The sequence below is a fragment of the Pinus tabuliformis genome, chromosome 4_1 (genome assembly GCF_031772625.1).
Source record: "Pinus tabuliformis cultivar Carrire ecotype Pingquan chromosome 4_1, CPIR1, whole genome shotgun sequence".
In the NCBI taxonomy this organism is placed as follows: Eukaryota; Viridiplantae; Streptophyta; class Pinopsida; order Pinales; family Pinaceae; genus Pinus; species Pinus tabuliformis.
Window position 1 is genome coordinate 76095592 of NC_142303.1, and position 16697 is coordinate 76112288.

At 33.0% G+C, this 16697-nt stretch overlaps 1 protein-coding gene across 1 annotated transcript in view; it reads left to right on the forward strand.

The window, feature by feature from the left end:
- LOC149174228 (glycosyltransferase BC10-like) overlaps nucleotides 1–15298 on the forward strand; it is a 53029-nt gene extending 37731 nt beyond the window's left edge. The window contains exons 2-3 of the mRNA XM_089420783.1: nucleotides 14654–14741; nucleotides 14823–15298. Of these exons, the coding sequence (XP_089276909.1) occupies nucleotides 14654–14741; nucleotides 14823–15298 (564 nt within the window). The remainder of the gene's footprint in view (nucleotides 1–14653; nucleotides 14742–14822) is intronic.
- Nucleotides 15299–16697: the final 1399 nt, after the last annotated feature.

Here is a 16697-nt window from a genome sequence, read left to right on the forward strand (position 1 = left end):
CAAAGATAAGACATGTAAACTATAAAAAAAAATATGGAAAGAAAGACTGGGGAAAACTAAAAGTAGTAGAAAATTCCACCTTCGATCTAATGAGGGACCCAATAAATCTCTAATAAACCCAAATGGTCTTTACAATTCTAAAAAAAACATATCATTTAAACTTCAAATAAGAAAAATCTAAAATAAATTAAAAAAATATGTCTTAAAATTCACTTAAAACCAAAATGCATAAATAGAACAATAAAAAACTTAATCATATATTATTTTGGGGTTTTCACATTTTTGTTACATTTATATCATTTTTAAATTACATTAACATCATATTTGCCTTGCAATTTGTTACTTGTGTCATTTAAATTAATACACATCCAAAACAAATGACCTTTCATATAACATTGTGATATAAATATATTACATTTAAACTTTAAATTATAATAATGTTTATTTAAAAAAAATCAACCGTAAAAATAATTAATTATTTCTAATTCTAATTTTTAATTAAAAATATTTCAAAGAATTTGTAATAGTTTAATTTTAAAACCTAAACTATATTTAACTAACACACAAATAGATAGATTTAAAAGAGATGATGTGATAATTTATGTTATATTTCTCTCATCATGATACATATGACTAATAACCTTGTGCATAAACAACTATAGCGGTTTTTATTCATGAAGCATATAAATGTAATGTTGAAAACATGGATAGTTGCAAATGAGGACAAGGAGATTATGAGCGAGAAATGGAGGTGAGATAAACCGTTTTTTTTTTATGGTTTCCATTTGTCTTATCTCCACCTTTTGTACATTTTATTTAGAAATCTTACCAACTTTGACTTCATTTCTCCGAGAGAGATATTTCTCTTCCGGCATGTGATTTCATGCAGCTTAGGGGTATATATTATGAAATTTTGGTCGTTAAATTTATTCTTCATATTCCATTCAAATTACTCAAGCATTTATCATCGATACATTTTATTAATACCTATAATCCCTAAGTAATGGCTATCAATTACAATGGCTATTATGAGGCTAACGCATTGGGATAGATGGTAATTAGCAAACCATATGCTTGTATTATACCTACGTATAACAAAGTTAAGGTATATCACTTTATAAAAGCCATATGAAGATAGTGGAAGAGATTCCCTTGCCTACATTTGAGGGTTGGAGGGAAATGGTTGCATGATGGACTATATTGAGAAGAGAGATTTTTTTGGTGGTTTATATGTTGAGATAGAATAGGTGTGACTATTTGAAGGTGGATTGTGATGTTCATAGGAATTTAGTTGGGAAAGTGAGCTAGGTTCCTAGAGTTATTAATTCTAATCATTATGGTATTGTTTGTGTGAGATTTTAGAAAATGAAATTAGATCTTTACTTTTACATACTCATAGCATTTGGTAGTTTAGAGGTGGCTTTTATACTAGATATTTATTTGGTAGAAAACTACTCATTTTCAATTATTCGGGGTCAATTTCTAATAAAGATAAATAATTAACTTTAATACATGTCATTATTTTTATTCTATAATTTAATGGAAATGATTTGATTGCTAATTAAAATGAGAATATTCAAAGTAAAACTAGTGAAAAACATGTCATGTTAACATCAAGTTTCTAAGGTGAAATGTAGTGTATGTATGTGAGTAATTGTTTGGCATGTGACAAAGTAATATAATTCCCATGTTTAGTTACCTTTGTTTGTTTATTAATTCTTTTAAATATATGTTTTCATGAAATATGCTAAAGGATTGATGAATGATCATCAATATGTTTAATAGAAGATAAATTTAGTAATGGATGGTTGTTGTAATCTAGTAGAAAGTATGCATTGCTTTCCAGTAGGAAGGAACAACAAGTAACTACATAATCATATGCAATATAAGGAAAAGGGAAGAGACACAAAGTCGTAAGGAACCAACAAATCAACATTTATATTAGACATCCTCAACAAACAATCAAGACTAATACATAGAGTCGAGTCCAAGTATGTATATATATATATACTTGGACGATTACAAAAATTTAACTAACTAAACTGATTGTACCAAACGGACTTGGTCAGTCGACTCGACTGGCGAGTCAATTGAATTACAATATAATTCTTCTAAGTCATAGCCCCTCCAACATTTCCCCCACCCTCGATGTCTTCTTTGTCCCAAAAAAGGTGGAGATTTGGAGACTTACAAAATTTTAGAAAATTAGTATAGAGGGTAGAAATAAAAGTAGAAAATAGAAGAGAAGATTTTATGATTGGCAAAGAATCGCTTTGTTGGCGATGCCGACAAATGTGATTTGGGTTGTTTGTAGACTGGTTGGTCAATATATCCTATAGTTTGGTCAACTAACATTGCTGAGTAATGTTGGACAAACTTAAAATGTGACTTTTGCACCTCTACTTATCTCTTGGCAACTTGTTGGACACTTCCACTTCAATCTCTTATACATTAGAGTGGTTTTCAGGTGTTGGGTTGCATTTCAACATACTTGGTTTGAAAAAATGAAACTTGGGCCAATGAGGTGTCGGTTCTATCAAATGTGATTGAATAGGTGCCTCTCGAAATTTCGTTTAATAGACGATGGTGCAATTGATTGTAGATGTCAGTCATATATTGACTAATATTTTACTAGTTGTTTAGGTTGCACCTCCAAAGTTTTTAAATATGCCAAGTATTGGACTTTGTTGGGTCAATCTTTGGTTAGGCATACCTTGTTACTCTAGCTATTTGATTCTATCATGGATGCTCTGTAATTGATTAGTGGCTTTCGCTACTTCCATTCGTGCCTTCTTTCCTTCCCTAAGTTATTGTCTTTCTCCCTGAATCAACTACATTTCTATCTTATTTTCTTGTGTAATTTTATTCTCCAACGTAAACCTAGCTTGACTCTCGAAGGCCATGTGTTATCATGATGACAAGTCACAAATGAGAATTTATTGTGCTCTCAATCAACTACATGGGGATGACATATACATTGGCCAATTTTTTAGGATTGTACTTAATGTGGAAACCTTGTCCAACGTTTTTTCAAGTTTTTACTTGGCCTTGATTAATTCCTTGTGTTACTCCTTAATGATGTCAAATAACTCCTAGTTTCCCTGTTCCTTTGCCTACTATTAAATAACAACGACTTGTTTGTTCATTTGCACATTATAGTCTATCAACTGGTAGACTAATTGTTGAATAATATCAAGTGTATCATCGAATTTGGTTGAAATGTTTATGTTAAGTTTTATACTTGCCTAAGTCATGCAGTCTGACTAGACCTCCTCTTCTTATTATTTCTTTTTCTTTAATCTCTCACCATTGGTTAATTTATTTTTCCGTCTTCCTCTAGCATCTTTCGCTAAATACTCTAGATAAGAAAATATAATTTTGTCAGATGCATAAGTAACGTTCTATGGTTTAGTTTGCCTTTCTCTTATTGATTGTTTTCTTGGTGTTTAGGTGGTTATGTCTACCATGGTCGACTATGTCGATGGTTCTGTTTGTTGAGTCTGGGATGTACCCAAAGTGTCTATCATTTTTTGTTCAACCTTTACTAAAGTACCCTTTCTCAAGTCGGTTGGTTCAACTTGTTCTAATGAAATCTAATGAATGTATACCTATTAATTTGTTGTTGTATTTTGTCCCCCATTCACTCCAACAACAGGTGTTGAACTGAAAGGAGGTGATTCTGATGTTAGGTCAATGTTTGGTACTTGATCCTTTTCTTTTCTACCCCCTCTCAACTGACCTTGGGTTTATTTTTGTGGTGGGGTTCCCTTCTAAGTAGTCAACTATACTGGTGTCAATTGTTGATGTGATTACTTTGACTGCTTGGACATCATCTTCTGCTTGATTGTTTTAATGAAAATGTCCTTGGCATGTCCCAGAGACTATAAAATTTCTTGGCTGAAAGAACACCCTGAAAACTCATGAGATTTCCTCTTTTTTTGTCTCTTTTCTGTTTATTTTTGTCTCCTCTAAGACCCATTTTGTAATTTAGTTAGGTTAGTGTTGCAATTTAGGATTGCCAAGTCTGATGTATGTTAAGAATTCTTGCCAATTGGTTCCAACTCCCTGCTCTTCTACCTCGATAGATTTGTGAACTTCTTTACTTGCAGACTCCTTTAAGGATAATGACAATGGTCCTGACAAGTTGACTTTGAATGGAATTGTATATAATTTTGCTTCCTATGCTTCCTCTCACTCTGCATCTGTTAACAACATGAATAATTCATATTGTAGCTCCCAAGCATCTGGTAGAATGGGGAAGATAGTATTTGTTTGTCGACGTAACTGCTAAGATATTTATTCGGAAGAAGGTTAGTAGGGGAGATCCTGAGGGTCATCATCATAATAATCAAAATAAAAAACTCTCGTCATGTGGAGGCATAGTTGAATGTGAAACATGCTAGGTAACATCTATTGAATCTTTAGGGGAACCCTCCATATATTTGACACCATTTTTAAATTTAACATCCAATTCATAAATATCTCCTTTGGGTAAATTTACTTAGGAGATTCCAACCAACCATGTGTAAATGTTATATAGTTTTTCATAAAAAAACTAATTTCTTTGTAAATATTGCCTAACCAACTAGGGAAACCTGTTTCACAGCTAACCAAATTAATAAATATGGGAAGTGAATAAACTTAACATATTTTTGAGACTCTTGGAAATTGTATTTTATTGTATCGACAACATACTCCACCAAATTGTATATTTACCCTATCATGGTAATCTAGTTGATTGCTTCCAACATGTTCAATTTGACGTCAAACGCTCGAACTATTTTAGTAACGAAAAGAAAAAAATAATGCATGCTCATTTTACATGTGGGTACCGGACTTTGATGATACTTAGGCCTTTAGAATTTTTGGTAGTTGTTCCTCCAGTCAATTCTCGAATCCAAGTTGTTAAATCAACTGAATTTGGAATGAGGTTGACTAGTGATATTGTGGATGGTCATCAGTGTGATGTATATCGTTTTTTCCAACCACACTTTACCATTAGCGTATTGACTGATTATGAATTTGGCGACTTCTTCTTTTAATCCATGGAGGTCGACGACTATGGGAGCACCCTAAATATCCTGAATGCTGGCTAGGTGCATCATTTGGACATTTGTAATCCATTGATTATCCATGAATCCTCACTTATTGAATGCCTCGAAATACTTTTCCCATGATTGTTCATCCATCTTTGCTTTCTTATTATTGTGGAGCCGAACCTCCAACTTTGTCATGGTATCTTAGTTAAAACAAGCTTTAGTTCTTGGCTCCATAGTGATCTCTTCATCTTGGAAATGAAATCTCATCTTCACCCTTTTGAAATCTTCTTGAAATTGTTGTCCTCTAAGGCACTCAAGAAATTTTAGTTTAGAAATCATCGAGCTAGGAATATTTGGAAGTTCTATTAGTTCGAATGTGGCACTCAACAATAATTTAGGAGCAATGGGAGGTGATACTAGTCACTCTTCTGAATTTATAGCCTACGAATTAATTACTTCATTAAATCCATCCAAAACGTGCCATAGAATATGTCTCGTTGCAATACTATTTGATTTTTTCCATAACTCTCCACTCGTTTGACACACATGGCCACCTTTCTTTTCATGATTGGGTGGTTGATTCACTTTTTTGATTTGGTGATTCATCATAAGATTTAAATGTGATGTGATTGCATCATTAGTCATGGTGTCCAAGTCAGATATAATCGTTTGATTGATCCAGCTTTTGAATTGCAATATATCCTCTTTCTTCCTAGTCAAATTGGATATAGCCATTTCGTAAGTCCGAATTTTGACTTGCAGTTTACCCTCTTTCTTCATAGTCAAGTTAGATATAGGCATTTGGTAAGTCCAACTTTCGACTTGCGGTCTATCCTCTTTCTTCCTAGTTGAGTCAATTTTTTGAACTTGTTCCCTAAATCTTATTCATCGATATTTTATTCTTTCATGATGTGATTGATGTCGTCTTATATTTTCTTGTCAGTTGATGTTTAAAATTTTCCTTAAGTCTTGTCCCCGCTCCATTGTGGGTTGCACTTGTTCATTCGATTGGATGTCTTCTTTATTATTGGTGCTCACTTTGCTATCATAGTTATTATTCTACTAACTTTATAACTATCATATTATTTATTACTTGTAAGAAATGAAATTAAACTAAAGAGAAATATAATACATCTAGTTAGTTAGCTAGTCTACCACAATGTGGTTTTCAGACTAGCCCATGTTCCTGGTGCCTCAGACAGGTTTTCACCAATCGCATGTTGATATTGTCAAGTGATATATATTTTAAGTCAGACACAATTTACGAGTGATTTGAATATGTTCCCTAGAGATGTTTTAGGTTGAACATCTCATGAAGGATATATATCTTCAACCACAAAGGGGCCAAGCCATGCAATTTCTAATTTCCTTGGCTTGTCCTTTATTCGAATTTCATATAAAAATTCTAAGTCTCCTACTTTTAAAATTTTTGTCTTCAAGTTCCTATCATGCCAAGCCTCTTGTAGATTCTTTCTTGCTTGTTGTTGTTGTAATGCGTGGAGCCTATCTCCTCTAGGCATTGTAGCTAATAGAGTCATTCTTTTTCAGCTTTTCATGATCATATTTTAACACAATTGATACATTTGCAAAAATTTTGTATGGTGAAGTGGTACAACTTCCTCTTATCCATAGACAAATTTGAAAGTGTAAATCTAGTCGACTACTTATACATCATTCGATATTCCCACAAAATTGTTGGGATTTTTCCATCCCAGTCATCTTTATCTAAGTTGCATATTTTAGTGATCCCTTTGTGCAACGTTTTGTTGAATGATTCTATCATGTCATTTGCATGTGGGTGGTAAGTTGTAGTTTTTTTTATGCTCAATCACGAATTTTTGCAACATTGTATGAATTGTAGTATTGATAAAGTGTGTACCCATGTCGCTAATCAAGGTCAAGGGGAAGCCAAATCTTGTTATTGTAGTTTCATATATGTATTTAGTCGTTATTTTTTTTGCATGATTTTATTGGTTCTAATTCCACCTATTTTGTTAAATACTCAACTATATTTATAATGTGTTTTGCACTTGTTCATCAAGCTCTTTTGGGAAACAGGTGGAAAAAGTCAATCACCTTGACCTAAAAGGGTAGAGATGGGTTTATTGAGTGGAGCAGTATATGGTTTTCTATGCAATGAATGACCTATTTTTTGACACAGTCACATCTATGGACTTGTATTCGACAATCTCAAAATAGACTCAGCCACCATAATCCAACTTGAAGTATTTTCTTTGCAGTTGTCTCTCCTTGATACTACCTGCTAGTGCCTCCTTTATGTGCTTCTTCAATTATCGATTCCCTTTCATGTTCTAATACACACCTTCTAAGTACCTGGCCAGTTCCTAGCTTATATAAATGGTCATTTATCAAAGAAAATGGTGTTAATTTAATTGCTAGGGTGCTTCAACTAGGTACGCATAAACATGTACATGGAATTTTTTAGACTAGTTGAGAAACTTTAAGATGGGTGCTTTGAATAGATTCCTTTTAAGTAATTGAAATGAATCATCACAGTATTTTGACCATATGTAAGGAAAATATTTCTTTAATAGTTTCTTCGATTTGAAAAGTAATATCAAAATAGTGTCAGATGATTTTTTTGTAATATCATGTATGCCCCAAGGAGACCTTAATCCATTTTTTATTAATAGGGTGTTTCAAGTCATTGATCACCTTTATATTTTCCATATCCACTTCGATCCCATCCTTGAATACTACAGGCTGCAATAATATTCCAATAGGAGTAGCAAAGGTAAATTTATTAATATTTAAAGGCAATTGAATTTGTCAACATCTTTCTAACATCAAACTTATCCATTGAGTTTGATATTTTAGCAGTGTGTAGATAGTCCAATTATAAAAATATAATGTCGTTACCTTATAAATATACTCTTGAAATTCCTTGACTACTATTCTTGAGAATACTACGGGTGTAATTTTTATACCAAAGGGCATTACTTACTATGAAAAAGGGTCATATTCTATAAAAAACATGGTCTTTTCTTGGTCTTCTTTGCCAATGGATACATGATTGTACCCTACAAAACCATATGTAGAATAATAAAATTCATGACCCGCTACATTTATGATTTCATCTGCAAACAAATTTGGGAATGGATCAATTATTGTTAGCTTACAATCTGTGAAATTCAATGCATATTTCAATCTATTTGGGTCATTCTTTTTGGGTTTCACAACCGTATGACTTGCCCATTCTGATTTCTTAATGGGATAGATGATGTCAACAACTAGCATTCCTTCTATCTCTTTTTGTATGATCAATTTGTATTTATGAGCGAGCTTGTAAGGTATTTTCTTTATTAGTTTTTCTTCTGGAATGAGGTCAATTTTCATTTCTCCCATTTCTTTGACAAGTCATTTGAGATCTTTGTAGTCACTGGAAAATACATCCTGATACTCTTTGAGTAAGTCTATGAATTATGTTATTTGTTTATCTGACAAATAGTTACTGATTCGGGCCATCTTTGGCCATTCATTGTTCGAGATATCGACTTCACTAATATTTTTCTCTACATCCATCCAGTTGGGGGCCTTGGACTCATCAAGTCTCTGACTTCCAAATTTTATCTCTTGATAAGTGGGTGGGAAATGTAACTTATCTATTTTCTCATTTTATTCCTTTTTGACTTTAATTGTTGCTTTACTGTTTGAATATTTTGGGATGCTCCTTTCTCCAACAAAAACTTTGTCCTTGAGTATGGATATTCTCCATTTCTAGGTCACTAGTTAGATTCAGATATGGTAAGCATGATATATGATTAAATACCGAAGTTAACGAGGAGTCGACTGTTGTTTATCCTTTTTATTTATATGAAGTAGAAGACTCACTTTTCAAAAAATATATTGTGGTGAGTTGCCTTGACCAATGCTTGCTCTTCTGGTTGATATTTGGAATCTTCAATAAAGTTTTTTTTCAACTCACTCCATGTTGGGTGTGGACCCTGATAATCTTCTGTATTCAAAGGTTTCAGCCGGATGTATACCCCAGGAAGACTGTACACCCCTCCATGCAGGGTGGACTTGTCCCCCCGGCAGGGGTCTCGGGGGACTAATCCCCCTCGGTTGGGGGGTCCGGGGGCCAGCGGTCCCCCGACGAGGGTTTGGGGGCAACGCCCCCGAAGCTAAAAATAGATGTAAAATTGCCTTGTAAGAATCTAGTAATTTCTAGTCAATCTAGGCCGTTCATTAGGCGGATGATCTGACGGTAGAAGTTATGTTTAATTTAGGGTTTTTTGCCCTAGAAGGAAACCCCTCACTATATATGAGGGAATTGTATTGTGTGTATGCATATCTGTATTCTGAGTGAGGAAGAGAGAGGAGATTGAGAGCAAAGAGGGTGTTACAGCAGATCTGCTGTAGGTTGTATCTCTTTAGTTTGCTGGATAATATAAAAGGAAGGACTGGTTATTTCTCCGTGGACGTAGCCAAACTGGGTGAATCACGTATATTTGTGTCTCTCTTGTTTTATGCATTTTCTGTGTTTATATTTCTGCAATATTTTATGTGTTCCATTGCTCCATAATATATAATTTTCTAACACTCCATTGTAATGATTGACCTCAATCTTCTTCTAGTTTATACCACTAGTTTCATCCCTATAACTGATTCTTCACCATTTTGACTCATAGTTTTGTATATGTAGTATAAGGTCTTTTCCAAGTTTAAATACATGGATATTTTCTTGTGTCGACAATTTGCATCCTCCAAACCTGTCTATAAAATAATTTTTTTTATTTTCCACATCTAAAGTTGAAAAACGTGGGTGTCCCACTGCCAAGATGCTTGTCCAATAAAGGTTTGGAATAAGATTTGCATTCTCCCTTGTTCTCTGGTAGCTTTGGTTACTTGTTCTACATGATTCACAGGAGAAGCTTGTTCTTTAAATATGAGTAGGGAACTGGAGTCCTTGCTTGAGTTGAAGGGAATTACTGTTGGAATTTCTTGAAGTTTCATTTCTTGAATAATAGGTACTTCTTTTATAACATAGCAAGGTTGAATACTCCTAGTTGACATAGCTTCTATCAACCAACATTATTTTGCCTTGGATTTTTAATTTTCGATTTGCCACTCGTACGACTCGGTGTCTGAGTTTTAATAATGAATAGAATGAAGCTTGATAGAATTTATCCAAAAACATTGGGCTCCACATTTTCTTTGTCCTCATGCATAATATGACACAACTTCCTCGTTTTGGTGTCACCTTCTTAGGGCTCAACCTAGGGTTTTCCTTTGCAGTATTATGGTATTTTTATTATTCCCTTTTAATTTATTTCTATCTTTTTCGAAGGAAATCATACCCTTCTTCCTTCGGCCCCATGGTATTTCAACTATAGCAAGGTAAGAAGCCATTCCATCGACTAAGAAAATGAATTCAAATTTGACAAAGGTTGGTATCCCCATGATTGATTTTTTAACTTGTCTTATTGTTCCAATTGGCTCAATGAATTTTTGATATGAAAGTTTGAGATAGTTGGTTGTTCTTTGGAAAGTAGGCTTTCCTAAATTTATCCATGTTTCTCTTGGAATGATATTTACTTGAGAACCAAAATCGACTACACTTTTTTACCATGTATCCATTTATCTCTAAGTCAACTTGGTGATTGTAGTCATCTATAGGTTTTCCTTGAGAGATTTGTTGCAAGTTTTTACATTGATTTCTATCCTTGTTACAATATACTTAGAAGTTCGATTAGATGACCAAATAATTGTTCTTCCTTTAGAAGTTCTAGAAATTCTTCAAGGATAACATCCTTTGTCAGTCTTTGTTGACCAACTTCATTCCTAAATAACTCAACTACCTTCTCCATAGTTTTATTATGATGTTGCATGTCTAGATATGTGGTAGTATTCTTGGATATAAAAAGGATTTTTTTGGTTTCTTAAAGTGTTGTCTTTGCCTTCTCCTGACCTAGTGATAATGTGTGGTTTTTCGAGTTCAAAACCTCCTACTTTGGGACAGTTTGTAATAGATTGAAAACTTGTTTATTCAATATTTTTTCCAAACTTTTGGGGAAATTTTCTTGAGAATGATCGTCCAGGCCACACATATTGTAGAATCGTAAATCAATTTTGTCCTTCAAAGGGAAGTTAGGCACTGACTGACCTTCTTACCAACACGTAAAGCAATAGAATCTTCCTCAACCTCGACCTTGGCTACGATCTTGACCATTATAACCTCCTCGACATCCACCATTTTCACCTCCGCCATTTCCTCTTCTTACTTATATGGGTGGCTCATAAATTAATATAACGCCTGAGTATGATAGACAACGTGATAATTGGTCTTATTTTTGGTATTTAACTAACATTCTTTCATAGAATGACTATTGTCTTTGTAGATGCCACACCATTTAGGTTTAACTTTCTGTAGATTGTATTGACATTCTCTAGTGTTGTGGTTTGACACAACTTAGAAGATATCACAATATGTATTTTTCTAGAGTCAACGGATCTCTCGATAAAATTAATTAGCGAATTTATAATTGTCTTTTGTGTATCCTTCAATTTTGCAATTAGTGCATCAAAGATTATTTTTTTGGAGGGATAGAGTCAACAAGGATTGTTGCAATTGTTCAATTTTCTCTTCAAGTTTATTGTCAGCCATTAGGGAACTTGATTTCCCTTCATCGTCTATCTCGATGTGCTGAGCCATTTTCATTTCTTCTTCACAAGTTTGAACTTCATACATTCTTATGGGTCCTCTGATTTTCTGCAACAACCCAACAACGCACCATTACACTAGTAAGGTTTCATCAATAACATAAGGGATTTGACTTAGAAAATCCTTGAGCCTTTTGTTGTATTCCCTAACTCTTTCATGTGGATGTTGTTTTGTTTCTTTTAATTTTGGTGCTACAATATGCTTGACATCTTGTGCTTTAAAGAAGGAAAATAAGTTTTTTTGATATCATTTTTATTTTTTGGTTGATTTTCTATGAAATTTCATGAACTAGGTGAGGGATCTCTTCTAGAGATTTGCTACAAACTAGACCATTTAATTATCTTCATCAGTGATATCATTGGCAGTCCATAACTTCTCACAAGCAATCCAATGTTTCTTTGGGTCCTCATCACCTTCAAAGAGGGGGATGTGGTTCAATCCCAAAATTTTTGGAGGATGTTGAGACTTTTCTAGTTCCTTAGTATTGGTTGATTTGTTTGACTTGTTGGTCTAGACAATTGATAATTTTGTTATATGTGGGGTATTTTCTTGTTCATCATCTTTGACTATTACAAATTTATCAATGTGTCATCAAATTGACACCCTTTGTCTATATATTCGACGCACTGATTCATAGAAGGTTGTAATGGTTCATCATCCAAACTTATGTCTTCTTCTTCTTCTTCAGTAGATAGTAATTGTTGTAGGGGGTATGTTCATGATATTTCAAATATGGAAAAGTAATTCTTCATTTTCTTGATTATATATCCAAGTTTGGTTTACCACTATAATTTTGATCTCAAGTCAATCTCTCAACTTTCCCTGCTCATTGTCTTCAATACCAAATTATGGATGGGTTTGCGTTGATGTGAAGTCTTGCTAAAGGAACTATTTGATAACACGATTTGTTATTCCTATGATGGGGGAAAGGAGAATTTTTGGACTAGATTCATTGATTTTCATATTGTCTACATGCCTCCAAGGGATTAATTATAGATTATTTTTTTTCCTTTCGGAGAGGGTGGTGCTACGCCTCTCAAATTTGGGTGTTGTGCGCTACCATAAAAGGAGTCCCATGCATCATCACTCTCATGCCCATGATCTTGAGTTCTTAATCTCTAGCTAAATTTCTAATACCTTATTTCGTGTCACATTTTTTGTCTCTTATCCCTTTCTATTTTTTAAATATTAGTTGATTTCTTATACTGTCGCAAACGTGCCTGGGTCCTTCGCTAGGTTTATTCCTTAAGCATGTATTCCCTTCTCTTTACAATCAACCACTTTCCTCTCATTTTGACTTCTTTATTTTATATAAATTCTCTATCTTATTTTCTCTCTTTTCTTTATTTATTTCTCATGAATTATTAACCCCACCCCTTCCCCCCCCCCCCCCCCCCCCCCCACATTTTTGACCCAACTTACTATCGATTGACAAGGGTGAATCCAACCAAAATTTTTACTTTCTTAAAAGTTAGTCCCATGATTCATTTATGCTTTTACATTGAGTGTCGAGAAACTTCTCCCAATCGGCCTTCCTCTTACTTTGGCCAGAGTTTATTGGTGCTTGTATGGGTGGTCGATATTCAATTGTGTTTGAATCGTCTGTCAAGGAGAAACTTGTGTAACAAGGAGGTGTAGTGAAAAAGAAACATCGTGGAAATCGTAAAAAAACCATGGTTGGGTTCTTTCAATATAATTTCTCTCTTTTGTTGCCTTATCTTCATAGAATTCATCTAATATCTTTTCAACCCACTCATATAAGTGTTTTTTCCTCTGTTTGTTAATTTTAGTGTTAGTCAGTCGTTAGGTTTTGTCGAGCACATTAGTAATGTGGTCAAGGAATTTCTTTATCTGAGTAAGGCTGCTTTGATAAATATTTTGTGCACTTTTGTGAAGAAGTGCACTCTAGCTTCTACAACTGACAATTTATTTCTTTTGGCATAATTCTTTAGGTAATTATTAATTTGTGTTTGCCACCACTCGTGTATCTCTTCCAAATTCAACATCTATGCATACATATTGTGAGTACTTGGATCCAATACTACTGACAATGGAACCAATGTTGTAATATAGCAAAAGTATGCACTGGTTGCTAGTAGGAAGGAATCACAAGTAACTACATAATAATATTCAATGCAAGGAAAGAGAAGAGACACAAAGTAGTGGAGAATCAACAAATCAACACTTATGTTAGATATCCTCAACATCCAATCAAGACTAATACATAGAGTTTAGTGTGTGTGTGTATATATATATATATATGGACGGTTACAACAGTTTAACCTTCTCAATCGACTATATCAACTGACTTGGTTAATCAATTCAACTGACTTACAATACAATTCCTCTGATTGAACTCAACTGGGTTAGTTGACTAAGTCGACTAGCCCCTCCAATAATGAACTTTGTTTTGTGATGATGAATCTTCTAGAAATAAACCACAATAGATTTTTTTTGTCCAACATTTTGAGTAGAGACTCCACCCATTGTTATGGACACATAAAGTTAAGAATAATAATTAACATGAGCATTTGGTGTTGCTTTCAATCTATTTATTTGTTTAAAAAATTTATTGTGGTTCATGAGCATTTGGTTTTATGTTCAATCTATTTATTTGTTTCGGAAGTTTCTTATGCTTTTAATTTTTTGTTTAGCATACATCAAGAGATTTCAATTTTCTATTCCAAGCCAATTTTCCGCACTCTTATTGAGTTGAAAATAGAGGAAAAGAAATGTGAAATGGTGCGTCTTAGTATGGTACAAGGTCTCTTTTATCCTCTTTTCGAATGAACCATTACCAAATATATGTGTTCTTCTTAGGAAGATTAATCTCACAATTTCTATTTCTTCTACTTGATGCTTGTTAACCTTTTGAAAATTTTATCTTCCATGCACTTTGCTTATAGTTTACAAGGTTGTGTCTTGGCAGGTTGTAGAGTGGGGACAAATAAATGTATATGATGCAGAGAGGCGACTCCTTGCAAATGCTTTACTTGAAATTTCTAATGAGAGGTTTATATTATTATCAGAGACTTGCATCCCTGTGTTTAACTTCAGTACAATATACAATTACTTGGTCAAGTCAAAATATACTTTTGTGCAATCATTTGATGACCCACATCCTACTGGAAGGGGTCGCTATAACAAAAAAATGGCTCCAGGAGTGATGTTATCTCAATGGAGAAAAGGGTCACAGTGGTTTGAGGTTCATCGCAAGTTAGCAATTAGCATAATTTCTGACATCAAATATTACCAAATATTCAAGGAATTTTGCACACGACCATGTCATGTTGTTGATGAGCATTACCTTCCAACTCTTTTGAATATTTTATTTGGATCTGAAAATTCTAATAGAAGTATCACATGGGTTGATTGGTCAAGAGGTGGGTCTCACCCAGCCATGTTTGGAAACAAGGATATCACAGAAAAATTTATGAGGAGGATTCGTGATGCACATAATTGCACATACAATGACCAAATTGTGTCCTTATGTTTTATGTTTGCTCGGAAATTTGCTCCAAGTGCATTGGATCCTCTATTGAACATGTCCTCTACAATTCTAGGATTTGATTGATCATGTATTTAGATACTATGTGTTTTTTGTTCAAGGGTTAGATCCTTTTGAATTTCCTGTAAAAGGGTTCAACATGTCCTATATTGTAATTTAGGAATCCCTTAAAATATTTTACAACTTATTTGTAATTCAAAATTTCTTCCTATAAGTCTGCTTGGGGTAGCTCAATTGGCAATGACCATGGAAATGAAGTCTCTTTGAATCGGAAGTCTTGGGTTCAAATCTTGTGCTATCCCCCCGATCGGGGTGAGAAGTTGGACATGATGAAGATGTAGTCCTACCAAGCTTACAAAAAAAAAATAAAAAATCTTCCTATAAAATTTGTTAAATAATTATTATTTCCAACCCACTTTGGTATTAAATTCATTATTTATATTATTGACATTCTATTAAAAATTCATGAAATATAAGTTTTAACTGATTTTGTTTCCTTTAACTTAACACAAACCTTAATTTATATATATATGAGGAATATACATATTATGTTCATTACATCAGAGTACATCATATCATTTGCTAAAATTGAACTTGGTGAAACAAATCTCAATCATTCCTTCCAATCACTTATAATAAACTTAATTAACAAAATTTAAACTTATACTCATTTAAATAAATAAAAAATTATAATAACAAAAATTTGTAAACTCTTTTTTCTCAATTATTTAATATCAGGGAACTTTTGCTAATGATCTCATCATATAAAAATTTCAATTCAATAATACTTTTATATTAAAATAGATCATCATATAAAATTTCAATTCAATAATACTTTTATATTAAAATAGATCATCCTATAAAATTTCAATTCAATGATACGTTTATATTAAAATAGATCATGGTATATTAAAATAGATTATCATATAAAATTTCAATTCAATGATACTTTTATATTAAAATAGATCATGGTTTGCAATTTATGTACAAATTTGTATGTTCAATGAGTTTTCAATTATTATTAATAATAACAATACAATAACTTGGGGCTTTCTCTCCCTATTAAATTGGGTTGAGGTGAATTTAGTTTTAATTTTAAATAAAAAATTGATCTCTCGATAATAAAATTCGATCAACAAAATCACATAAAACTTAATCAATTTTAAATATACTTGAAACAACATAATTTTATAATTAACTTCCAGAACTTTTCTTTCTATAATATTAATCTTAACAACTTAAAAATACACGCATTTATACCCAATCTCAACTATCTCTTAGCAAAAAACAAACATACCATTATCATACTTCGATAATCATAATACTGCACTCTTTTCTGGATAAATATTAATAATATTTTTTAATGTTGAGAGTTCTTGAAAATTATTTTCACTATTTACCATAAAAATTGAAAAGCTAATATAAAGAGTGAATTAGGAAAGCGATCTGTCAAATTTATGCGCTG